The sequence below is a fragment of the Odocoileus virginianus genome, chromosome 22, assembly GCF_023699985.2.
Source record: "Odocoileus virginianus isolate 20LAN1187 ecotype Illinois chromosome 22, Ovbor_1.2, whole genome shotgun sequence".
NCBI lineage: Eukaryota > Metazoa > Chordata > Mammalia > Artiodactyla > Cervidae > Odocoileus > Odocoileus virginianus.
This window is the reverse complement of record NC_069695.1, coordinates 5,539,683-5,565,745: the sequence shown is the minus strand read 5'-3', so window position 1 is coordinate 5,565,745 and position 26,063 is coordinate 5,539,683. Positions and strand designations below refer to the sequence as shown.

The window sequence follows — 26,063 nt, the reverse complement described above, 5'->3', positions numbered from 1 at the left end:
ATATAGAGCTGTATCTACATTATACTGATAAAACACATACACACACATGTAACCATGATGAATTGTTTCCCCAGTTTTCAAACGTTTTAATGATTGTTTTTTATTTCATGAGCCTGGCCTTTCCTTCACCTGGATTATAAACTGCTGAAGATTAGGGATGGACAAAGTTTTATTTGCTGGGTTGGCAGAGAGCATATTCATTTACACATACATTTCACAGAAGGGGGCTTGGAGGATCTAATTTATCTCCCTTTCTCTTGAGTAGTGTGGCTATTTTCTCAATGGAATAATTTAACCATGCCAACAATATGCCAAAGATATAAAAATGGATACATGCACTGTCACTTTTGAGAGGTGATACTGTTATGCCACCTCGGAGGTGTGATGCAGTCTCCTGTTTGTTTCATGTATTTAGTTTTTCTTGGCAAGTCCTCCTTAACTTATTTAACCTATATTCTACTTTAAAATGTCTTTTTATAAACATTTTCTTAGAGGGACGACATATCCTCTGATGGCTAGACCTTATTTCCTAATGACGTGGAGGCAAACAAAACAAAGAAGCAGGTGCTTTCCATGTCATTTCCACATATTTAACTTTTTTGTTGTCCTTTCCAACACATTCCATTTAACCAGATTTTAGACATGACAAAAAAAAACTTTGAAAGATGTTATTTTGTTATATTGTTAAAAATATGCTGATAAAGAAACTTGCCAACAATTACAGTAAATCTCAGAGTTGATTTCATCTTTCTACTATATATTACCTTGTTACCAGGGCCTGTATGATTACATCAGTTGTTGAAATTTTTAAGAGCCATAGTCTCTGTATCTATTAGTTCACAAGGTGAATCAGCGATACCAGGCTCCTATGAAGCATTATGAAATGAACTCTTGCTTGGAAAACTATTTGTGGCCAATTATATACTTGTATAAATCTTCACAACAGCAGGGGCTCTGGTGCACACTGCACTTTCCAGGAAGCCTGGCACTTAGTAGGTGTGCAGTAAATATTTGCTGAATTTTTAAATTTGATACTGGAACAGGTTCAAAGCTAAGTGGGTACACAATGATACAGAGTCATCAGTGGTTTCCCACACCTTCTGGCTGATGTCAGATGGGGAGTTATAGACCCCTCTTGACAATATGATAGAAATTATATACTCTCTGTCTCCAGTTACATCTTTGAAGACTGGAATTCTGTTGATTAGAATCTTAAGATAAAGGCACTAACATTTTGTAAAGACTGGTTTAAAATATACTTGAAATCTGGATACACATAAGTCATCTTTTATGAAACAAGCTTATTGACATCTGACCTACCTAAAACTTTACTAAGTATATTCAGACAGTTAATACACTTTTGACGTTCTTAACTAAGATGAAAGTTTTCAGAAAGCATCTTCAAAAATAAGTTATCACCTTAGTTGTTTGTACTTTTTTAAAAAAAGTTTCGTAACCTAATGATATCATCACAGACACCTGATAGCAATGCAACAGTTAACAATCTGTCCGGGTCTCCTTTTAAACTGCCAATTTTCAGACGTTTGGAAGAAAATGCTAGAATCTTAAATTTGCTATGCAGAGTTGTCTGCAGAGATGCAAACTTCATTTATCTCCCTCTTTATATATTTTTCTTTCTGAAAAATTTTTAAAAGGCTAAGTCATTTTGAACCATACACTGCAGGGAAACAGATTGCTTTAATACTCAAGAGATGTTTTCTCTCTATTATCTATGGCTCTTGCTGGGAAAAAAAAAACAAACAAACCCAAAAACACCTCTACTCACCTCCACATATCCTAATATATCTTAATTTCTTTGAATCAAATGCAGGTGCTTCATTTTAAATGGTGGTCCAATGACTGACATTTAAAACCCAAAAATCTTGGTAAGTGGCTACAATGCTTAATGTTGTCGGCATTCACGGTGCTTGTGCCATGGGAGCAAACTGGGGCCACGCCATCCTACTGTGCAATACGTTTAATCCGAACCCTGTAATCTTCACTGTGATTATCCATTTTGTCATCCTGAAGGCTGCAAGTTCCCAGGAAAGTCGGGATAGTGACTGCGCTTTATATTCCAGTGAAGATTGTTTCTGTGCTCTGTTGTTGAGTTGGGAGCACAGCTGTGCAAAGGAGTTTCAGTGTACCAAAGGGTTGTAGGAGAATAATCAGCTCAAAACTTCACCTGATGAGTTCACAAGCCACAGGCTACACAGAAAGTATATGAACTCCTCGAGCACCACGATCACTGACGTGACTTTTAAACTGGATCTGAGTCAAGTATTAGTGATTGATGCTGACCTCAAGGATACTTTTCCCCCTGATTTTACCCAATATACATAGCCACAGACAAGGACTAAGCCTAATTTCATTTTCCAGAAGTTAACTAGCATGCTATTTGTGTTTCACAAGTGAAACGGTCATTGTAGGGACAGAGCTTCAACTGCTCATTCAAATCAAACCATAATACTAAGAGCATCATCTTAAAAAAAAATAACGGCTTGATTTAGTAAAAACATTCTTAATAATAAAAACAATAAAACATCCTAAGTCATACTCCACATACTTTAAAGAGCCTGAAATAACTTTTATTAATAGCATGTAAGTCTTGTATTCATAATTGAGTCTTCATAGTAAATTGCCTATTTAGGTGTATTCTGATGAATTATCACAGGAGAAAAGGATCTGTCATTATTTTTAATCAAAATCTCCAAATACATATTTCCAAGATAAATCAAAATGGACCTTAATAAAAAGATTAAAAATCATGGGCTAAGACATCCAGCCTAGGGAAAAAAAAAAATCATTTCAGAAAAAAGGAAACAGTGTAAAAGCTCTTGGCTGCTTAAAATGAGTTTTAAATGAATGAAGGGGGTAGTGCCTGCACCCTTTTAAAAGTGAAAGTGCATACTTCAAAATAATAATTTAGAATTAAGTAACTCTTACTAGTAACTTATCAAAGTTGAGTTCATAAATTATGACCTGGCTAACTCAGAATTAAAATGATTAACTGTTCAAAATAAACCACTGCCTGTTCCAGAAAGCATCTTAAATCTTACCCTAGAGAAAAGTTATTACTTCCTAACACCTTTCTTCAGGGGCAAAGACGCACTCAGTTTCCATTGTCAAAAATATCCATTTAAATGGGTAATAGCCAAATATATACTGATGAATTATTCAGATCTTCTCAAACGTCGGGGCAAAAGGAAGATTTAGCAAATTGGTACTATATTTTCAGTTTAATTATAAAATAGATTCTTAGGAATTAAAAATAATGTCTTAGAAGCAGACTGAGGCCCAGACTTGGCCACTAAAGGCTGTGTGACGCTCTTGCTGAAAGGCAAGAACAGAACAAACACATCCTAGCAGAGTGTGCCGGCCACAATGGTGGGACTTACACCCAGGGAAACCTGTCCTTAATTTATCCCGTCGTGTGTAGATTTGGCAAGAATCTCCAAACATCATTTACATACCATATGCCCTGAATTACCTAGGCACAATGGCTGTGGATAAATATGATGTTTCAGGTCTGTTTGCTTCCTTTTATAAGTTTTGCAGCTTTCATTTCATTTTTCTCTTTACTAAACAATTGAATGCAATATTGTGTGCTGCATTTGAGTGTTTTTCTAAATCAATAAATAGTTCATTGTGCTTTGTGATTAGAAAAAAATGATCTGAGGTAGGCAACCAGGAGGTATTTATTCCTCCTAAGCAAAAATCAAATAAAGGAAATGAGCTCTTTATGCTTTGCACTCATTTTAACCCTCGTCTCCTTACCAGGCATAGAAATTCGAGGCATTCAACAATTAAATAGATAGAAATCAAACATTATGACTTTTGTGGAATGTGTAATATTGGTCAGCAAGTTTTCATGTTTAAAAGGGATCCCTGAAAGTAGATTTCTTGGTAATTCCTGCATCTGTTCACCTTATAATTAAAAGGCATTATTAGCGCTTGTGCCTTAGTTTACCTCATTCCCAAGAATGGTATTATCACAAACTCAGTAATATATGTCCAGATTCTCACACTAGATTTAAAGTCAGGTTGATAAAAATGAATACTTAAACCAAAAAGATCAATAGCCTAAAAAAGTCTTGGAGCAGAACTACGTACATATTTTTTGTTGTATACTATAAATTTGACTATATAAACTTCCAATTAAAAATGACATTCACACCATCATTTTTGATAGAATTTTGCACAGTAGGAATACTCATTAATGCAGGGTAATACAGTGTGATAAGCAGCTTAGACATCAAAATAGAAAAAAAAAAAAAAATGCCAGTTGGTCTACTCTTTACATGAGTAAAATGAAACTTAAAATTTTAGATACCTGAGGAACTAATTAAAAAGAACACTTATTGGCACATGTATTTTTTTTTAAACTATGTCAAATCAAGAGCATCCATTCTCTAGTCAGTTTCTACTAGCGGTCTCATAAAAACACAAACACACAAAAATACTCATCCCATATTTGATGATAAAGCATTAAATGCATTACAATATTCAAAATGAAACAAAATGTAATTTAAATAATTTCACTCATCCTACAAGTACCCTCCTAAAGAGAGTGTGTATCTATATACATTTTTATACTTATATTTTTTTAATCATTTAATATGAAAGTTTCTGAAATATCTGGATTCTTTTCAGCTTTGGTAAAAGAGGGGCAGAAGCCCATTAGCTACAAAGTATGGGCACCTGGGTCATTTCTTGATCTTACACTGGAAAATACAAAGTGGTTATATAATTCTCAGTAAATGGCAGAGGAGCGTGCATATACTAGAAGAGAAACAGGTAAAAGACAATGCAGTTATTTCAGGATCCTACAAAATAATCTGCTTTCTTTAGGGGGCAAGGAAAGAAAAGCTACCCCTTGAAGAGCGGCAATGAAAGGGTTAACAGACATATGCTGTATAATTAGGAGATGCATTAATGATTATGAATAGTAAATGATTTGCTGCAAAGAAAAAAAAATTTTAGTCAAAGGGACATGTACCTATCTTACATGTTTATTAGTAACTGTATATAACTAGAGAATTCTGCTATTAAGAATCTTGCATTATTGGTATAAATACTTCCAAGGGTACATCAAATTGTAATCTTTCATACGACATCCATCAAACCAGGCTGGAGATTTTGACAAACATTAAACACAGTAAGGAGGCAATTATGTATGCATGATTTAATCTGCAACTAATTAATATGCAAATTTATTCATATGTTAGTTACTAAATTAAAAATGCAAAGAAGCCCTTATGGTGATTCTCGAAATTTTGCACAAACAGAACATTTAAAATGTAAGAAAAATGAAGTTTTTTAGAAACCTATAACACACTTTTAGTGTCTCCAGAACCTGTTGCATTAAGACTCAAAAAAATGCGTGTTTAAATACTAGATAATAATTTAAAAGGTGTGCTAATTTTATGTGAGAATGTGGGAACAGAAAGGTTAATCAGAATTCTCTCGAACTCTTAAGAGATACACTCTAATTACCAGACAAATGCTATTCTATTTCTAAGCTTCCGACCCTGCTTTTAGGGTAGTCAAAAGTTGGTCATCTTACTGATATCTAGTACAAATGGTTAGGGGAATAAATAGTATAAGAAAGCAACTAGATATACTGAAAATTCCAGGGTAACTGGGAGCCCATTTGGTGCTCACTAGACACACAATTCACTCCTCAAGATGGCAACGCGCTCTTTTCGCCTTTGGGGAACAGCACTTTGCAAACAGAGAAATTGAAGGAAAATCTTGAGGGAGCCTAGAAATTTCCCCCAACTCTCTTCCGAATGAATCCTTCAAAGAAAATAATGCCACTAACCTAAGAGCCACCAAAAAACATGAGGTAACTTCCTCTGAATTCAATCTGGCTATTTCAGCCCTGCGTTTTCCAGACAGTCCAAAACTGATTCGAATCTCTGATGGGAAAAGAGGGATGTGGAGTCGTGTGATTTAAAAATATCTTTGGATGTCTGCATACCGGGGAATATCCATTCAAGTGCCTATTTTATCCTTTGGCACCACAGCCTTCTGCGAGCATCTGATTTCCCGGTGATTTCCTAGTGATCAGCAGCGAGATTTTGTGTGGATCACCTCTGATCTGATTACCTTTCGCATCCGAAGTCCGACAGGCCATGTATGCAGCTCCGGGAGCTGGCACTGGGAACAGCTGTAGTGGCCTCAAGAAATCACCGCAAGTCAACTGTATGAGGAAGCACAATACACGCATCTACAGCTCTTCCTAGGGCACTGAACTCTCACCCACGTTAGGGGGGAAAAAATCGCCATCAGTCTCATCGCTGCCAAGTGATACACAAAAAGGAAGTTAGCCATTGGCTGTCACTTTTATTCACAGTCTGACTCTGATCTCCCAGCTTCCCTCAGCCCCTTCGGATGCCAAGCGGGCTACAGCTTGCCCATTTCATTTCGACCACGGCAGCCAAAAAAAAGCAGTGCCCCACGGTGCAGCGACACGCAGTCTGTTTTGATATTAGTACCCCAGTATGCGCTGGGAGACAGTCAGAAGGCCCCAGACTATGCGGCCTCCCCGGAGGGACCCGGTCCCGGCCTCCCCTGGCCGCAGAGATGCTGAGCCGGCCACAAAGCCTCCGCTTTGAAAGCACCAGGGCAGGAAACGCACCCTCCGCGGGACTCAGACAGAAATGGCAGGGAGGGAAGACTCCTGCCCTCCAATCCCACACTTGTGTCTAACTGGAAATATTAACAGCCTCTCCCCACTGCCTGCCAGCCAGCAGACGGGAGCGCAAACCAAATTACGTAAGGAAAGGAGTCCTTTTCTTATGTAACTGAATCTTTGTAGGGGCTAGTAAGGAAACATCAGATTTTCTTATTTTTCTCTCATAAAAGAAAGAGGAGGTTGACGTGGGGGTTCAGACGAATGTTTTTTCCTCCCCATTAATTCTCAGAGAGCTAGGAAAACGGTACTAAAACCCTCCCTTCTGGTCCCGCAGACACTGCTCCCTCTGCTCAACGTACAGACTCTGAGTCTAACCTGGTTTGACCCGGAATGCACCTGGGGTGTGCTCACTCTCCCCAGCCTAACACACCATGCTTTTCAAGGTCTGCAGTGAGGCAGCCTCAGGTGCAGGGGTTCCATTCCTGGGTATTTCAGCAATCTGAGAGGAACCTGAGGCATGTTTAATTTGTACAGGTGACTCAATTTTGGTTGTGACCAGAACTGAACATAAAGCTTTTAAAAAAGCCTCAATGTACACATTTATGCATTCATTACACAGTGTTAAATCTAATTTGTTCTTTTTACTGTCACAGGAAGCACATGTTTAAAGCAATCTGTTTCCTCATGTGAATGCTTTCCTGTCTGTTTAAAAAAAAATTGCGACACACTTTACCCTGAGTAACCAAGAGGTGATCATAAATATCCCTAAATAGCATTAAACAGATATGAAAGACATTAACACTTTCAGAATGCCAAAGTAGTATTAAAAAAAAAAAATTCTAACAGATGCTCCTAGGTCAAAAAGTGAAATGTGTGTTTCCTGAAAAAACACTCTCATCAGAATCATAAATGAACTGTGAGGAGGGGAGTGAGGTGTTGCTGAGCAAACCAGGATCCTTTTGGTGAGGAACTCAGCAACCCATTGCCAAAGTGCACTCGCCATAAGAAGCCCAAACTGAAGTGGAAGTTTGATGAAAACCAGTATCCTCTGCAATCCACAAGGTGGCAACGACCACAGCTGACAGGCGACCCGGCAGGGTCTCTCCCACTCCCCAGAGAAAGGCTCTGTCTCTGGAAACCCAAGCATGAGCTCTGCTCCGGGAAACCAGGAAGAGGTCTGGCCCAAAGGGACCTTTCCTGCAGCGTGTTACGTGGGGCCTGGCTTTGCTGGACACTGAAGCTGGCTGGGAAGAGATGTTTGTTGTGAAATGTATCGGTCATCTCTCTCTCCTCCACCCTCTTTAGCAGGTTTTTTTTTTCCCCTTTAAATGCAAGAATTCAAGAATCAGCCCTTAGGAAAAAAAACTGTTCCAGGTTTCCCACAGCTCACAAGAAAAAATACTAGCCCCCTCCCCACCAAATGAATTCAGCAATGGCATTGAGAAAAAATGCATTACTAGGCAGCAAAGGGCAGAACCCCCCAATTCTTTGATTTTTCCAGAAAACATCTGTATAAATAATCCTGCGTATTGTTACAAATGGACGTAGACGTCCTGAACAAATGGAACTCCGTCTTTAGAAGAGAAACACACTGCCACGCACGCCCACCTAGCCAAGGACCTCTGTCTTCTCAGATGAAGCCAGAACCCCCAGCCTGACTTCCTATGGGTGCCACCACCAGCTCTGCAAAGGGAGACCAGGGGCATCACTCGGGAGCCCTGCTTCTGGTCGCTTGCAGGATGACGCTGATGGGATAAGAAATAAGAAGCATGTATCTCCTTATCACTTAGAGGCAGGGCTGATTTAGGCATAAACAAATTACTGGCAGGGAGAATCATGTTATGAAGACTCTGTCATCTTGGCCTAATGTCCTCTTCCAAAAGGGAAAAGATGGGGAACATCCTTCCAACACAAACTCTGCAGAGCGGTTTAGTTGATGACTAAAAAGGCTGACGAGGTGTCTCTGACTGATGGAGATACCATGTAAGGACAAAGAGATAGAGAAAGTGCTCAAAGTGTTTCCTCAGTTCAGAAAAAGCAAGTGGTCTCCAGTAGGTAGACTTTTTCTGAATGCACTTGAGACACTGGCCTCAGTCTCCATTTAACATGCAGGAGGTTGCAGGTTAAAAATCTGCTCTAGCGCAGGACGAATTGGGAGGCTGAGATTGACATATATACACGACTCTGTCTAAAAGAGATAACTCATGGGGACAGACTGTATAGCACAGGGCACTCAGTGCTTTGGGGTGACCTAAATGGGGAAGAAAGAGGAAAAAGTGGGGATGCATGTTTACAGACAGCCGATTCACTCTGCACAGAACAAAGTAACACACCATGGTCAAGCAACTAGAGTCCACTAAAAATTTTAAAAAGAGAAAAAAAAAAAACCTTCTTTAGTGTCTAAAGAAAGGTAGTTACTCTGTCGCTGACAATGCATTGCCAGGGCTTATCATGAATATCATTCGCTGTCATAATTTCTAGATACCTACAATGCATCAAGCATACTCTAAGCACATTGTGTATATTTTTATAATTTATCACGATATCCTTAGGAGAGATGTATATTTTCCCCATTTTCCAGGGAAAGAGTCAAAAATAATGACATCATATGGCGAGAGCCAGGTAGCTAGTCACTGGCACAATCAACTAAAAAAAAAAACCGGGTGATCAGATTCTGTGCTCTTAACCAGCAGATGATACTGTTTCTAGTAGAGAAATCCTATCCTGGAATATCTGGATATTCTAGCAGATATGCCCGGGCCAAAGTTGTGCATTATAACCAGTGACTTAAGAGGTACTGAGGGTCATTCTACAATGAGATGAAACTTCTGAATATTCAGTTTATCCAAGATTGTCAAATACTTGCTAAATGAGCCACGTTGCAGAAAGTTTCTGGTCCACAAAGTGTTCCGAACAGCTACAGCCTCATGGATAAGGACGCAGACTGAAACCTCAAGGGCAGACGGCCAAAATGACTATCCCAGCTCTGCCACATCCTGGCTGTGTGACCGTGGGCATGTTTCGTCACCTCTCTGTGCCTCTGTTCTTTTACCCCCAAATAAACAGTAGTACCCATCTCATTGTATCTGTGAAGGAATAAATGATTTAACAGATGCAAAGTGCCCAGTGTCTGGCACAGAATAAACACTAAGTTAAGGGTCTGTTACCAGTACACCAACATCAACTCATTCAGCAGGCATTACATCTATGTATTTTCTAGACCACAAAACAGGCTTGCGACCTAACCAAGGCCACTAAGTGAGTAAGGAGGGGACGTGAGACACTAAAGTAGGAAGATTTCTAGTGGTGTCAATTGTACACGACTCTACCGCTTTATTACTGTATTCATTCAATGGAAATGTATTTCTAAGTAATATGCAGAAAGCAATGAGTTGAGTTTCTGTGACACAAAAAAGATGTACATAAAACAAGGAAGACCTTTACCCTCTCCAAGGTGGTTACAAGTGAGTAAAGGGATTCAGCTGCTCCATAAGAAAACCTAAAGGACAAAACATCCCTGTGTCACACTGTGTGATTTTATTTTTTGAATGTACAACTTTCTCAAAAGGCCAGACTTTCTGCTCTTTTTAAAATGCTAAGGTCATTCCCCAAATTGGGCTGTGAGCGACATTACACTGAGAATTTCCCTAAACACCAAGGACCTTAGTTGTGAAGCTTTGCAATTTAGATAAAGGATACTCTGAAGAGAAAGAACTGTTCAACAATACATGGCATGTCTGGCTTTTAGCTTAGTTGCAGAAATGCTTTGAATAAGTATAAGTGAAGAAAGAAGTGAATGAAGGAATGAATGAATGGATGAAAACTTCTAAAAATGACTTTTCCCCTCCCACCTGGGTGCTCCCAGTTTATTACAGGGTTCCGCTTAACAGCTAGATTGCTGATGTAATTTATTAAAGGGAAAACAAAATAGCACTGTTTCTAAAATACTTACTGGGGTTTGAATCTTCTAATTCCAACTGTATCTGTCCATAATAAATATGTTTGATTCTGTTCTCTTTTGCCCAGCACTAGCGACTAAGCTACAGATTATATGTGACAATATCTCATACATTTAAAAATAAAATTCACATAAAGGCACTCTATGAGGACTCCCTAGGTTTTGCCACTGAAATTTCATTCACGAAGCACAGGCCTTACTATTAAATAAAATGTAAGTGACAGAGTGTGTACCTTTTTATTATATAACAATACTTTCAAACAGTATAACAGTTATAGAAACAGGTTTATTTCCTATTTAGCTTCATGGCTGAAAACATTCAAACTGATTCAATAAGTCTCCTTCACCAGGCCATGAATATTCCTTTACACTCTCAGCTTCCGGAGAGATGACACATGAGTTAAACACTGTTGCATCCTTAAACAAATTTATTTTTATCTCCTCTGCTAACATCTCAGGCTATTACACTTTCCTATCATAAAGTCCAATTTTTATACTCCACTTATTATTGAATTATTTTGCACTTCAAGTTCGTTTCATAATGAGCAAGCCAGAAAATATTATTGTACCCTGGGTTTATACACCTGAGCACCTGTGAAACAGCCGAACTCCCCAAACAGGGTTACTCGAAAACATTACCGCCAAGAATCAGCCACCTACTTGAAACTGCCTTCTCATAGCAGCTAATGATATAATGATATACTGTGCCAATCGGTAGAATGAAAGCCATTACAATATTATTATAAGTATAATCCAGGAGGCATATTTAGAATGATATGGGCTGGGAGGGAGGAAGCTGCTGGAGACAGTTAGGAACTCTGTCTCAGATGATATCAAAATAATTGTTCCCAAATAGCATTATTCTAAAATCCTTGGATGGGAACAGCAAGTGGTGATAGTGACGGGTCTTGTATGTGCGTGGAAGGCAGGTACCGCAAGAGTCGTTTTTCTGAGAAAACCTAAGTCTTTCTAACATGAATTCCATGTTTCACAAAGGACATGCTCTTTCATCACCAGGGCTGAACAATACAACTGATAGAGGAAAACACACCAAAATTTTCCCTTTATACTTGGCCATGAAGGGAGCAGCACAATACAATGTCCCCATTCTCCTGTGACACTGAGCACTCAAAATAAATGTAGTGAAATGTAACCCACGCACAGACCCTCCTCTGATTACTCCAGAAGTAAATGCTTATGGATCAAGTTTCAACCCTAGCAGGGTGTTTATGATTAATTCCTCAGACGACAAAATTAGACTCCAAAGACAATAGTGGGTGTCTCTGCAGCACAGAAATGGAATTCTTAAAAGATTCGTTTCAAAATCCCATTTGCACATTCTCTCGGAATTCAAATCGATATTTCTCCCTGAAACTTAAAATCACCCTTATTTCCAAGCCTGAAATTTTCCAAACTGCAGGCTCTTCTGCACTACCTTCATTTTTCTGAAGAGGGAGTGTAGGCTCTAGAAAAGCAGAAAACTCAAACAGTTCTGCACCTATGCAACAGCTGCAACCAAAAAAAAAAAAAAAAAAGCCACCAAACACCCAGAATCATTTTACATGCTGCTTGTTTTGAGATAAAATAACGGAGTACTTACAATTACAAACTTAGAACTGAATTTTAAGAAAAGCTCTCATTCCTTTGAAAATGAACATGTTTGTGTACAGACACACACCCTGGGACAGTTAAGACCAAGGCTAAGAATCTCATGCTATTGCTTTGAAACACAACTTTATGTTCAGTTTAAGAATTCAGTGCAATTTATGAAAAATGAAACAATACAGCAAGTGTCTATCAACAGCCTGATACAATCTAACCTGCCTTAAGAAAATAAAACTTTATAAAGAAGAGATTCTTTATAACTTTTGGGATTGTTGCTACGTATTTGTTCTAAGATCATCTTATTTAAAATCCTCCAAATTCGATCTGACTTTCATTCGCAACTTCCAAACAAAAAATTTAAAATTGCTTGAAGACAAGAAGACACACCTTGAAAAAGCAGAGTTGTCAGTAATTGGTGGTGATGGTGGGAAAGGCGCAGAAAGAGAAAATTCCTCCATGTTAGAAAATCAACAAATGTTTCAGTCGAGGAAATATTAAAAGTTTAAAAGATGATGCTCAGCCAAATAATAGGCCAAGCATCTCTATTAGTCCACAAACATAAAATAAAGGTACTTGAGCCAGATTCTGCAGAACAAGTTTCTATAACTTCCTAACACATGCAAGCCTGTCATAATTCTCTCCCTAGTCTTTCCAGCAGTCTTAGAGTAGTTTCTTAACTTCTTAATAATTAAACCACTCAGAGGAAGCCCAAGGCTTCACTGCAAAATATACTCTTCAGTGAAGGTGATAATGTAAGGTTAGAAATCACAGTTGCCTGAAATATATTTCTCTTTTCTCAACAAATGAGTCCAGTTCTACACTGAATGCTATTGTTCCAGTTGTTGAAATTTCAACAGAAATCTAAGTGGGTGAAATACTGAAAACTTGGTTAAAAAAGAAAAATAGATGAAGGTGGGAGGGGAGGCACATCACAGGGGCCACCTCAGAAGAGCTTGCTTAGTAGGATGGTCAGATAAAGCTGGCTGAGAAGGCAGCCCCATGGTGGAGGGAGCTGATGGCTGTGTGTTGTGAGTCTTTTAAGTATACATCCTCATCCTCTGTAAGGGTAATCCGAACAGAGATCAGAAATACACAAACCTTCCACCCAGAGTTAACTGAAGTGTTTTGCTTCTCCCTTACCTTTCTTCTCACTTTAAGATACACACACATCAGAAGACACCTTTAAAAAGGCAAATTTAAAAGGAGCAGAATTGGATTTCAAGACAAGGAGGGCAGTGGAAGAGAATCCTTATGATTCTGAAATTCCAAATAAAAATATATAAACCTTTGAGCAATCTCCTGAGACACTGGAATGCCTTATGGGATAGATGTTGTCTATTTGGATGAATTTGATAGGCATTCAAAATTACTTTTCATGGAATAAAAACCTTCAATGTAAAGTTAAATATAGAGATTCTCCTCTGCTTGTTTCACAACCAGCAATTCAAAGAAAGCACAACTTCAATAACCTATAACTGCAGGGGAAAGGAGAAAACTGGCTTTCACAGAAAACAAATAAATACTTCTTTTGTGATGAGTATTTTTGTGACTTTCAAGGTGCTTCCCAGTGTCATGTTACATATTCTGTGTGAATTCTGTGAAAAATACTTTTGTCCTGTTTGGAATGATTTACTTGCATTATTCTTTGCCTTCTTTCTGCCTATACATTTTCATAACAAATAAGCATAATTTAAATAACCACACCTCAGACATCAATATCATTCATTGGAAATAGGTACTTGAAGTTTAAAGGTTACTGTTGTGAGCTGTCTAATATTTTAATGTAAACACCTACAGTTAAACTTTTTCACAAAGTATCTGCTTCTCTAGGAATGATCTTTCAAGAAGCCTCCCCCCACCTTTTATATCTTGTCACACAATTGGCTTCTTCTAGACTTTTCTAAATAGGATGGAGCCCAGGTGGCTGACACTTAGTTCACTTTAAAATCAACATAAATTTTATTTTAGCAAAAGTTGTATTATCACTCAAATTAAAATTTTGTTCTCATGAAAAAGCATCATTATGATTTCCTCAAAATCAGTTTCAAAAGTAGTGGGGGAAATTAAGTGTTTTAAGTACTGAGTTTTTCAGTTACATATATATGTATATGTATATATAATTTCTTGGCTTCTAATAAGAAAGAAACAATTGCCAAGTTCTCTTTTAAATTGTGATTTTCTCAAGCATTTGAGAAAAAAAACTTATCTAAAAATAGCTTAGGATATAAACTCAACATCATGTTTGCAACCTTCAAATATGAAGGTTTTTATATAATGGAAAATACTGAGAACAGTTAATGCTGTCAGCATTATACAACTTTTCCTGTTACTTCTAAAAATCTCTTCTGTAAAATAATGTCTCATCCAGACTTAAAGATTTTATTTTGCTTAAGAAGTCTACCCTTAAAAAAACGGGGTTAACCTAGTCTCTCTCATTCACATTGAGTCTTTATTTTTCAAGTCTACCTAAGATTAACTTATATCTCAAATTTTCTTGGAGGGTCCAAATTTTACTTCAGATTCTTTACCATAGATGAGATTGCTTTCTTTAAAATTCATGTATTCATGTATTTCTGACCACTTACAAAGTTTGTTAGATCTTCTGAATTTAAAAGCAAAAACCAAACCAAAACTCAACTGCAATTTAACACAGAAAATAGATTTTCTTAAAAAGTACAGTTTGGAAAAAAAAAAAAAAAAGATAGCCTGTAATAAGAGAGATTATAGACTGTTTCTAAAGATAAAACTTCATATTTCCAGAGAATTCTGAAGTTCCAAGGATTCCAACTGAGGATGTTAGTGAGACTGTCACTAAATTGGATTAGAAATGGAGATAAATTCCACCAATATTTGAAGTAGAAGGGTTGGAGCTGTTAATATAGTTTCTGGTTACAAGTATATCATTTTGAAACAGGTCTTATGTGTTTACATTTTGGTGGGTACACTAAAGTTTCTGAAAGACAATGTCCTTTGTGTCTGTTTTTCCTGTGTGTTTGGAAAAAGATATTTTAAAACAGCAACACATTAAAAAAATTTTTTTGCTCTCTAGATTTTAATGCTTCCATGTTAACTTCTAAGAATCACGGACCATTTTATCCAAAAATGTGATTTAAAGTGATATATTTTTCTCTGCATGAATTCATGACTCAATACGTAGGATGATTAGGCTATACAAGATAGGAAATTTGCTGGACAGAGCAGTAAAGTGGAAAAATATTAAGTTTAAGATGATATATGTTTTCAAAAAGAAAAACCAAGATGTGGAAATCAAACAAACAAGAAGTTCACGGGCAGATGTGAGAAATTAGGCAAGATAAATCCTTGCATCCACAAAAAACAAAGCTGTATTGTTCAAGTCCTATCCAAAGATGAGGGCTATCAGAAATTGAGATGTGGCTGAAGAGGGCAGCATACTAAGACGAGGCAAGAACACAAAAATGGTCCGCAGTGCTAAGCAGGGCTCTTGTGGGCAATTAGGTAGCTGTCAATTTCACACAGCTTCTCCTTTAAGAAAACACCACCCAGCCCTTAACTCTAGGCCTCTGTTCTCCAAGGGGACAGACCCCCTCCCCACCACTGCGCCTGTGCACTGCGACCTGCAGGCTGGCTCTCCCGCCACCCTATCACTGCCACGCTTCCACAGTGGCTCAAGGTCTCTCGATGCAGTGCACAGTACAAACACGTTCAAGGATCCTGCCAGATCCGTGACACGCCGTTGGGCCGGGCTTCTGTTTTCTCTCTCCCACAGATGCTGCAGTTATTTTCAAAAACAGGGCCAGGCCAGCCCCTCACTCTCTCGATTTCCTGTGAAGATCCAGCCTAATGGTAGCAAGAGAGAAGCCCGGCTTCTGTCCCGAGTCGTGCCATAAATAGTATCTGATTACAGATGTCACCACTTAACATTTTCCTTTATCGTAAGGAAGAGAAAGGACCCATTTCGAAAAGGAGGGAAAAAAAGTGAGTTGACAGAACAGATTGTGACAGATTTATTGGTATTTATCATGGTAAATATGTATTGATGAAAACATATAAATGTATTTATCCAGTCATAATCACTCCAAAAGAAACCTTTTATTATCCCCAATTTTTTATCTGTCATAAAAATATTCATAGATATTGAAGTAAGTTTTAGAAGCATCTTTTTATGGGATAAATAGTCATAATTTTATTTGAGGACTGAAGATACAGAGATACAGATCTACTGGAGCAAAAGTGTTATAGTATCTAATACAGATCATCTTTTTATATGAAACTGAAATATTTATTTTATTCAGTGATAAGGCATGTGGATTCTGTTATCAGTAATAAGCAATCCAATTCATATAACAAAGCTAATATAAACTGAGCTAAACTGCTATTAAAAGAGGGCTGAGATTTGTTGAAGTAATGACAATAAACAGATGACTAGATTCTAAAATCAACCAAACTGCCTTCTTCTTGCTTAAAGCAGACAAAGAAGCAGCAAAACAAAATTTTAGAATTACAAGGATAAAATTCTCATTTCAACTTAGTTTTCCTCCTTATCTTTCAAAAAGAGTTCTTTATGGAGCAAAATACCAAATATTCCTTAAGGACCATTAAAACATTTAGCTAACATAAATTCTCAAAGAAGAGGAAACCCTAAACTGACCATCAAAAGCCAAAAATTAAGTAATACAAATTTCCAATTACAGATTTTTTGGGAAGCAAGGAAAGACACTATTATAGTTCTGAACATATGACAACATATCAGTAACACAAAACTGTCTTAACAGCAAAGAAAAACTGATACCAGTAACATATTCTATAGTGGCCAGTTAGCTCTATGGAAAATACCTTAAAATTGACAATGAATTATGAGAAATTGTTGTTGACAATGATTAAGTGGATAGATAATATCTAATGCCCACACCAAAGCACTCCTTAGAAACTCTGCAAATTTCTGCATAATTTATTTCAGCATTGAAAAAAAATAAACTAAGTTAATTTGAATATACATAAACAGTGTACTATCACTTTAACTTTTGCGTTGCTTTTATAGACGAGTTTATTCTATCATTTTGAAATATTCAAAGGTCCACTTATTGTATTTAATACGGTCCGTATTAGGTTCAGACATGTTTAAAATGTAAACAGCTGTGAGTACTGTATCATTTAAAGTTGTCATAAAAGCTATTAAAAGCTAAAGTTTCATCTACATTAAATCCACCACAAATTTGAAGCTTAAAATATGGTTATAAAAACCTGAGAGGATGTTAGTCAATTTCAAGACAACACAGAAACAGAAGAATAAAACCACTCAGTGTGTTTTTAATGACTTCCTGGTAGAGTCCAAAGTGACTATACTATACACCACTGGCAGTTTTATTTACACAATATTTTTCTATATTTATGGATAATTTTGTGATGCTTCTTCAACATTACTGAGTCTCTGATAATCAGCATACAAAATTTGTTTTTTCCCTGATAAGACTTATTTTGATATATTCACTTAATAATTTTTTGGATGAGCTGAACTGAAATCAAGTCAAATACACAGGTGTTTGGGTTAATCTAATCTTAGCACATTTGCAAAACCCATTATTCTTCTAATTTATTAAAAATGAAATAAAAACTAATATGCAAGCACTGATTGGTAATATTATTTTCAGAACTCTCAATATAATTTTATTTTAGAGTACAAGAACTTATGATAAGGCTCATTAGCATTCTTTTCAAAGAATACTAATGCTCTACAGAACACAGCATTAAATTAAAACTATATATATATATATATATATATCTATATATAGAAATTTATCATAGGAGGGAAGGAACAACAAAAAGCAGGAGAAAGTAAGGAGGAAACAGGGAAAGAAGAGAAACTCATATTTTGATTCTACATAAGGGGGAAATTACTAGAAATGGACAGATCTAAACAAAATTAAATTACCTAGGAATTCAAATTTGAAAACATGTTTTCATATATATGAACATATATATGGATTGAAAATAAAACCTCAAGTATTTAACTGTGATCACAACCAACTTTTGTTATGCTGGCAACTGGAGAGACCCCCAGCAACCCCGGCTCAAAGCTCCAGGTATTAAAAAGACCCAGAATGCTTTTGGTTCCAGCTGGATTCTCCTAGTTACCACCTGGCATTCCAGACACAAATGGCCACCGAGGCAGCTACCTTCCCAGCCTTTATTCAGTGCCCTCTCTAGAAAATAGAGACATTCTCCCTGCACTCTGGGCTGAAACCCATGTAAATTTTTCCTAAATCCTCTCCACAAATCTCCTTTTGCATGCAAATCCATAAATCATCATAATACCGACAAAGAATTTAACCAACACATGAAACTAATACTCATTCTCCTGAAAGCTCTGAGCAGGTAAAACTCCTGGAACTTCAGGCACCTTTTCAAGGCTCTCTTCAGAGCTTAACCAGCTGAATATCAACACACCCACCCTGTCTTCCAGGATGTGCAATTAATCACTCCAACATGGGTCAGGTGGCTGGGGTGCAGGTCACTGCTACCTCATCCACATTCTAGATAAAACACGCCGCTCTGGCGGATGGGACCTCATTTACTCCTATCTCCTTGGCATCAATACAGAGCCGAACAAAATAAACAATATACAAAAGCAGAAACGAGCAGTACTTACTGAAGATGGCAAACCTGGAGGGACTTTTCGAACTTTCTTTGTCTGAACCTCTGAAAGAAAATGAGGAGGCTGTGAGGTTCCCTGTGTGCCCATTCTCCTAACTCAGACAGATTACACCACGAAGCCATTTAGAGTCAACCACATTTTCTTAAATCGTTACTTTAGCAAAATGTCACTACCGCTACCATCTTTTTCCTCTGGCAGAAATCAACGTCTGCCTCGTTCATAAAAATGAAGAGATTTAACTTTTTAATGCTTTGGTTTTTAAAAGAGGTTCCTTAGCTGGGCGGCCAAGAGAAAACAAGAAATAAGCATACACCAAAATAGTTCTCCTGCTACTGTAAGTTGTTAACATACCCACTCAACATATTACTAGCGGGGGGGGGGGGGGCGATCATGAGCCCAAAGATTGAGCACAATTTTATGGGGCTTTTTTTGGTTGTGGGGGGGTGGAGTGAGGATAGGTTGAGAGGATGGTATTAAGAAAGAGAGAAAAAGAAAGAAAAAGATTACTAATAATCACTCAGGCATTTAAAGAGAGGAATACCTTACCCAGGGCACTACCGTGAAGAGGCCTCCTTCGGGGGTTATTGCTAGAATATTGATAATACTGGGAACCAGGTTTGGTGGGCGAAAGGGTTCCTGGGTTGCCCATATCCATGTCACCTCCAAGGAGACTCTGCTAAAAGGTTAAAAAGGAAAAACAAACATATAAGGTTAAGTTTTGACATTTGCCACCCCCCTCACCAACTGATTGTTAGTACTTAAACCAATGCAATAAAGGAAACAGCATCTGCTAAAGCTGAAACAATTAAAACCCAACCAGCAGAAAGGAAAAGAAAAGCCGTCTAAGAAGCTACTCCGAATTTGTGAATTTTTAGTTCTTTAACTTTGGAGAAGAAGGTAGATGGTGACGCTTGTTAAAAAAGATTTTCATCTTTTAAGACGAATGACATGTTCACCTTGTAAGTAAAGGGCATTTATGTCAGGTTAGAATTTTCTTGATCTAGAGTTAGGTTCATATCTGGGAACGAGTCATGTCCTTCCCTGAACAAGAACCAGGGAGAATCTGATTTTTCGGACCCATACAACTTCCCCCTACTGCTCACAATGGGGGAAGAGTATAGATGCTCACATCCACTGGGAACCCTGCCTCTCTGCGAGACCCTCCATGAATTCACACCGCACCCCTAGAAGACAGAATGCCATCTGAACCAGGAGGAAATTCAAAATGCTCACACTGACTTCCAAAATCACAGGAACAGTAAGTAGGCATCCTAAACCATCAGGAACACATTAAAGGACTTCAGAATACCCTCTTGAGGACTATCAGAAACTAAAACACATCCCCACAGATTAAACGTTTACCTGAACACTAGAAAACTTTCCCAAATATCATTAACTTATCATGGCGTGAACAAATCACTAAACTTCCGAAAATGATGACATACGAAAACTTAAATAATATGACAGTCTCTAAAAACTACACAGAAACTTACCCATAATATATAAATCGCCTGATTATACTCTGCATTGAACACATTGTTCTTTTAATTATTCGGATATGCAAGAAAACCAGTGTAGATACTACCATTTATATTAAGAACAAATTTACTATTAAATAAAGAAATTTTAAAATTAAGTACTAAAAAATCTAACTTTATCGTTACTTGTAATCAACTTTTACTGACTGAACTAATTACTGTCCTTGATAAAGTACAGAATGTGTTTTCCCTAATCTAAATTCTAATCATCATGTCACTCACAACAGACTTAGAGATGCTTCACTAACACACTATTCACATGCAAAATACTCTAAATAGGCCAATTATGACTCTGCCCCTGTTCCCCGGTTAACCCGCTGAGAACTGAAAAATTTCACAAGGCAGTCACCAACTCAAACAAAGGGTCCTTGTTTTAAATTAAGACAGTCTTTTTGATTCCTAAATAGCTCAACAAAGTGGCATGTCTTCTGGTGAAAGCAGTTGGTCAAATATGACCCATAAGCTGGAAAATCAAAAATTCAAACATCCCCTCTCCACCACCATATAGCTTAAATATCATAAAGAGAATCCCTCTATTCTGAGGGATTTTTGTCAGTGCTGGAGGAGTAATATATAAAGGACTAATCAGCTACTGACAAGCTTGCCTTCACTGCTTCCAGTTTAAGACTTTTCCAGTTTAAGACACATAATAAACGATACTTTAAAATTTTGAGGATGAGATTTTAGGACAGAAGGGCATTTTGAGTAAAAACTCATTTCAAATATCTTAATATTTACCAAACACCTGAGACGACCGGATCATTTACCAGACAGAAATTTGACATTCGCATATTCAATTACTGCCTCTTCCGAATTTAGGAAAGAAAACAAAATGCAAGCCAATGACAAACTAGAGAGCTCTTTACAATAGTTTCCAATAAATCAGGAAACCAACAGTGTAACATAAAAATTTTTTAAAATCACTTTAGCAGTGGCATTTAAAATTTTTAGAATGTCAACCTGAAATTTCGCTCTTGATAAATAGATTTAAGTCCAAGTTTTCTTTGCAATTCCCATCAATAAAGTCGTAAATGATTTAAATCACAACCGCCTTACATTCTGGGAAATCTACAAATGAGTCTTCATTTCACTGGAAAGAGGAGTTTGAAGATGATCTTACTGGTAACTTCATAGTTTACATAGCACCCTTATTTCTGCAATTTTCTTTTCCTGAAATTATACAAAATATCCCCCAAAGGGCTGAGTGGGTAGGTTGAAATGCTTGCTTGTCTTTTTAATGAGCTTAACCATTGCTTAATTCTTGTTGGTCCTAGTGGCAAAGGTTTTCCCTCTCAAGAAAGCAGATGCATTCAATAGGTCAGCATAAAAACAAACAGGCCGGCTGCACTGTGGGCAGTGCTCACGAGAGAGCTGTGAGAAATATAAAATGATAACTAGATAGCTAACTGGCTGGAGCTGCCCTCAGTGCTGGTAACTTTAAAGAAAGGCATTTCATGGGCCAGTTGTAAATAAATCAGGCATCCAGCTCTTACATGACACGAACTAGGGATAGCGACACAGGACTGAGCAGACAGCACTTACAAACATTTAGCGGCTCCTGCTTTTTTTTTCTGGACAAAGCACATTCCTGTTTCTTTCTTTTTAGATATGTTTGTTCCTTTTTCTTTTTCACTCAGACAATAGAATCATTCTTCTGAAGCATACAAAAATAAGCATTTCCTCACACTTAAGGGAGGCCCTAATCACCCCCCAAGGGAAAAATTAAGATAAAAATACGTGTGTTCTTATTGTAGAGGACATTTGTAAAATGAACAATGACCATTTACTATTGTTTGGCCTTTACGTCACGTACTTAACTCTCTTTAGCCATGAGAAAGATAAAAAAATTTTTTTCCATTGGCTGGAAACCTGAGTTTGTGCATTTTAAAAACTTAATGCCATTCAACTGAGTAAGGTAAAATATTGCACAAAATGAACAAAGCATTCCTTTACATATGAATTTACCTACATGTATACATATACATTTATCTGTGCATATACTCTTAATACATACATATATACATATGCTATACATCTGAAGACAAATTTATACTTAACAAAAGTGCAAAAGCTTAAGTCTACTTTCAAAATGGGCAAATTCATCTTTGCCTTAAATAGGATTATAGAGGTTTTAGGTTTTTTTGAATTGTGCAAGCTCATGCTCTGCGGTTACGCTGGGTCCCAGTAGAGAGCCGCCCTGGTCTGCCAGGAAACACTGGAAGCAAGATGTGGCATCTCGCAGAGCTAACCTGTAAATCTTAAAGCCAGAGTTGAGCATTTGTTTTAACTGCCTGCAAAGTGATGCGACCATCTCTTCCCCTTATTTGCTCCTTATTTTCGTCCAAAGACCAACCATTTTAAGAGTTAAAATACCCTAACCAGAGGATAAAATGTAGTGACAGAGTCAGCCCAATTTAAATACTGATGGGGTGGGGTGGGGGGGGGGGGGGCGGTTCGTCCATCCTCTGCAATCAAAGACCCTGGGTCTGCAAAGACCCAGGCCCAACACAGCCACTCAAATGCCAAATGCAGCGATTCTGTAAGGAGCCTTTCAAAGAAAGTTTTTGTTTGTTTCACATCAGAGCTGGGTCTCCGACTATCTTTCTAGCACATTCTCAACCTTGCTCCTCACTGCCTTTGTGGGGAGCTTTTTTAACATCCTTGATAAACCACCAAACTTTGCTTATGCAACCAAGAAGACAAACCATGAATTAAAACGTGGGTAACAGAAAGGCAGCATATATCTCAAATTAGATTTATAACTGAATGGTAATCAAAAATAGAACTAACTGCTTCAAGCTTAAATTATCAACTTTTTTCTTGTTAAACTAAAATCATCTTGCACTGAACTATTATTTCATTTCAGTCAGCACTTTAAATGTAATGGGTGGGTGGTACATTTCTAAAAAGGAAGATTATATTTACCCTTAATTATAGATATGAGTGAGATCAGAGTACGATGAATGCTGATTTTTTGGCTTATAATTAATTCATCTAATAGGTGAATGACCTTGAATTTCAGAGCTGAAATCTGGAAGAGAGAGGAAAAAAAAAAGTAGGAGGGGGAAAAAAAAATCTCTGGGGAAAATCAAAAGTGCCCCTGGTTTCTTAGGGCTTTTTCTGATTTTGCGTCACTCCCATTACGTTGTGATCCGATATCAGACACAACATCTTGGGGGGATGTTAGAGAACAGAGAAAAGCAGTCTCAGATGAAACCAGATTAAGCTCCTTTTCTGAACTATTGCCAAATGCTTGTGAGTCTAATTCATGTTTGGGTATTCTAGTAGTGACACAGCTGCAATTCCATTCTTTCCTCACAAACCTAAGTGATGTATAGTGGCTTTGTATGGTGAACTGACTCTTTATAGCCAGGAATTTTAGAAGGCTTTACATTAATACGGAAATAAAATTCTGAACCACTCTAAAACTTACAAATGAGGGATGCATGTAGACGGATCTAATAGACTCAAGTGCCAAATGCAAAATTCACATTGAGAAAAATTATAAATTAGATTTTTTTTAAAGACTTAAAGGAAATTCACAACTGAGGTCATTTGTACACAGTTCATCCTGCACAGAATCGGGTTTTTGAAGACACTGCTGAATAAAGATTCCTAACAGCCATGGGGAAGTTTTTGCAAATCTCTGTCAAATAGCTGCTGCTGAATTTGCCATTTTGACCACAGAAGGGCCATTGCTGACTTTCTACAGTAGCAGGAGGGGATGATAATTTTGCTGCTGTTGGCACTTACTCCGAAACCCAGAATATATCTTGCACCAAAGGGCAATGAAGAACACTGTATTTCCACCTGTCCACTTTTGAACTGCAAAGCTCAAAACTGAAGGTCAGGTTCTGGACAGCCTTTATTCCTCACACCTGAAGGTCTAGGAATGCACCTTTAGTAGCTTCCTTTGATCTCGGTCTTATGCTTGGTTTCAACAAAAGAGGACTTGGGAAACTTAGAAAGGTAGGATGGCAAGGACAACTTTTGTAATCAGGGACTTAACATACTGCTATTGTGCTGGAGAGAAATGCAAATTATTGAAATTATTCTTTAGCAAAGATTTTCTTTAAAGGACTTGGGTCGACATTTGTCATTTCTACTTGAAAAGTATAATGCCCATTGTAACAAGTCAGAAGTTGAATCCAGACATTTTAGTTGAATCCAAACCTTGCAAGGAAAGATGGAGGACTCTGGGGTAAGACAGACAGGCTAAACTCTAGCTCAGAGGCATACAAGCAATGTGCCTGACAGTTGGTTATGTGACTGTTCTAAACCGTGTTTTCCTCCTCTATAAGAAGGGAATAATAAAAGTTCTATGACAGAATTATCAGGAGCAGATGAAACAACATATGCACAATGTCCAACTGAGTCGGAGTCCAGGACAGTTACTCTCCTTCCTCCAATTCACAGCCCCGTGTTACGATCCACCGACTATTATTTAAAAGATGCCTCAAAAGTTGTGAATGTCAGAGCTCCTACCCCACTTTCAGATGAAAAGTATATACTGAGATAATAATTTTGAAAGATCACTAGTAAAAACCTGAAGAAGAGTTAAATACGGTAGTCTACATAAACAGTGATGATATCCTCATGGCCTAGAGCTATGCTGGCAACAAGAAATGGCTAGTTTTCTTCCATACTTAATAAAAAAAACTGGCCAACAATCAATCTCGATAATTTCAGCTTAAGTGGCCATTTTCCTGGAACTGCCAAAAGGATTACGTCAACGGCTCATTTCATTTTGCTCCTTTGCAAGCACAAGCAAACAGCTTCAGTTAATACAACTATACATGAGATCAAAACTAGTCACAATTAACCAATTGGGTATGCAAAAATAACAAATGTATCATATTTAGTAGAATCTGATAAATCATGTGATGTGTCCATTCAAATTCTTACCACTGCATTAGCCACTGAAAAATGACATTAAATGCAGTTCAATTTTTGGTTTTCCCTTTGCAAGGCCAATTATAGGGACTAAATGGTATTATGTGGTATTTTTCAAATACAGTTAAAAAAAAAATTCTTTGCTTCCCCCATGACATCCTCAAAAATAAATGAATGTACTTCATGGTTTTGGCTGGAAATTTGCATAACTCACAAAGAATTCAATTTGACCTTGAACAAAATTATTCTTTTTAGTAGTGATTATATATTACCAAACATTAAGAAACAAAATTCAAATGTATTGTCTTTTCCTATAAAAACACAATATCTTATATTTAAATGTTATAATATGATGCAAAGGTTGCCATGGTAACTATTACTTAATGTATAACAGTAATAGGTAAAAACTCCTGAATTTTGGTATGGAAATTACAACTGCCCAAGGGTTGACAAGATTTATGCATTCACCTGTTTGACTACCTCTCAAACTTTAAAAAATACATAATTTAATTTATACAATAAAGTAAAGAGGTATTTCTTTGGGTTGTGAAATTCCATCCTGAAATCTCAGGTCATCTACTACATATAAAAAATAGAATTACATTTGTTAGTGAGAAAGTAGAAATTTGGCAAAAGGAAAACACAAAAGCAAGGAATAACCTACAGTATAAGTGGATTTGAAGAAATCTTACATAAACAATATAGAATTTAAGATAACTACCTGCTTTTCAGTTTATGCACCTTCTCAGTTCAGGAAGTTTATTTAATATATAATCTGATAAGTATGCTGTAATC

At 37.3% G+C, this 26,063-nt stretch overlaps 1 protein-coding gene across 23 annotated transcripts in view; it reads right to left on the bottom strand.

The window, feature by feature from the left end:
- TCF4 (transcription factor 4) overlaps positions 1 to 26,063 on the bottom strand; it is a 377,557-nt gene that overhangs the window by 118,310 nt on the left and 233,184 nt on the right. For 13 of the 23 annotated variants that reach the window (XM_020910643.2, XM_070452490.1, XM_070452487.1 and 10 more), the window contains 2 exons: positions 19,384 to 19,513; positions 18,832 to 18,881 (listed from right to left, as the gene is read on the bottom strand). The exons of 3 other annotated variants lie outside the window; for them this stretch is intronic. In XM_020910643.2, the coding sequence (XP_020766302.1) occupies positions 18,832 to 18,881; positions 19,384 to 19,513 (180 nt within the window). Of the gene's footprint in view, positions 1 to 6,111; positions 6,136 to 18,831; positions 18,882 to 19,383; positions 19,514 to 26,063 lie in introns of those variants that run through there. 7 more of the 23 variants (XM_070452497.1, XM_070452489.1, XM_070452486.1 and 4 more) reach the window with 2 other exon arrangements.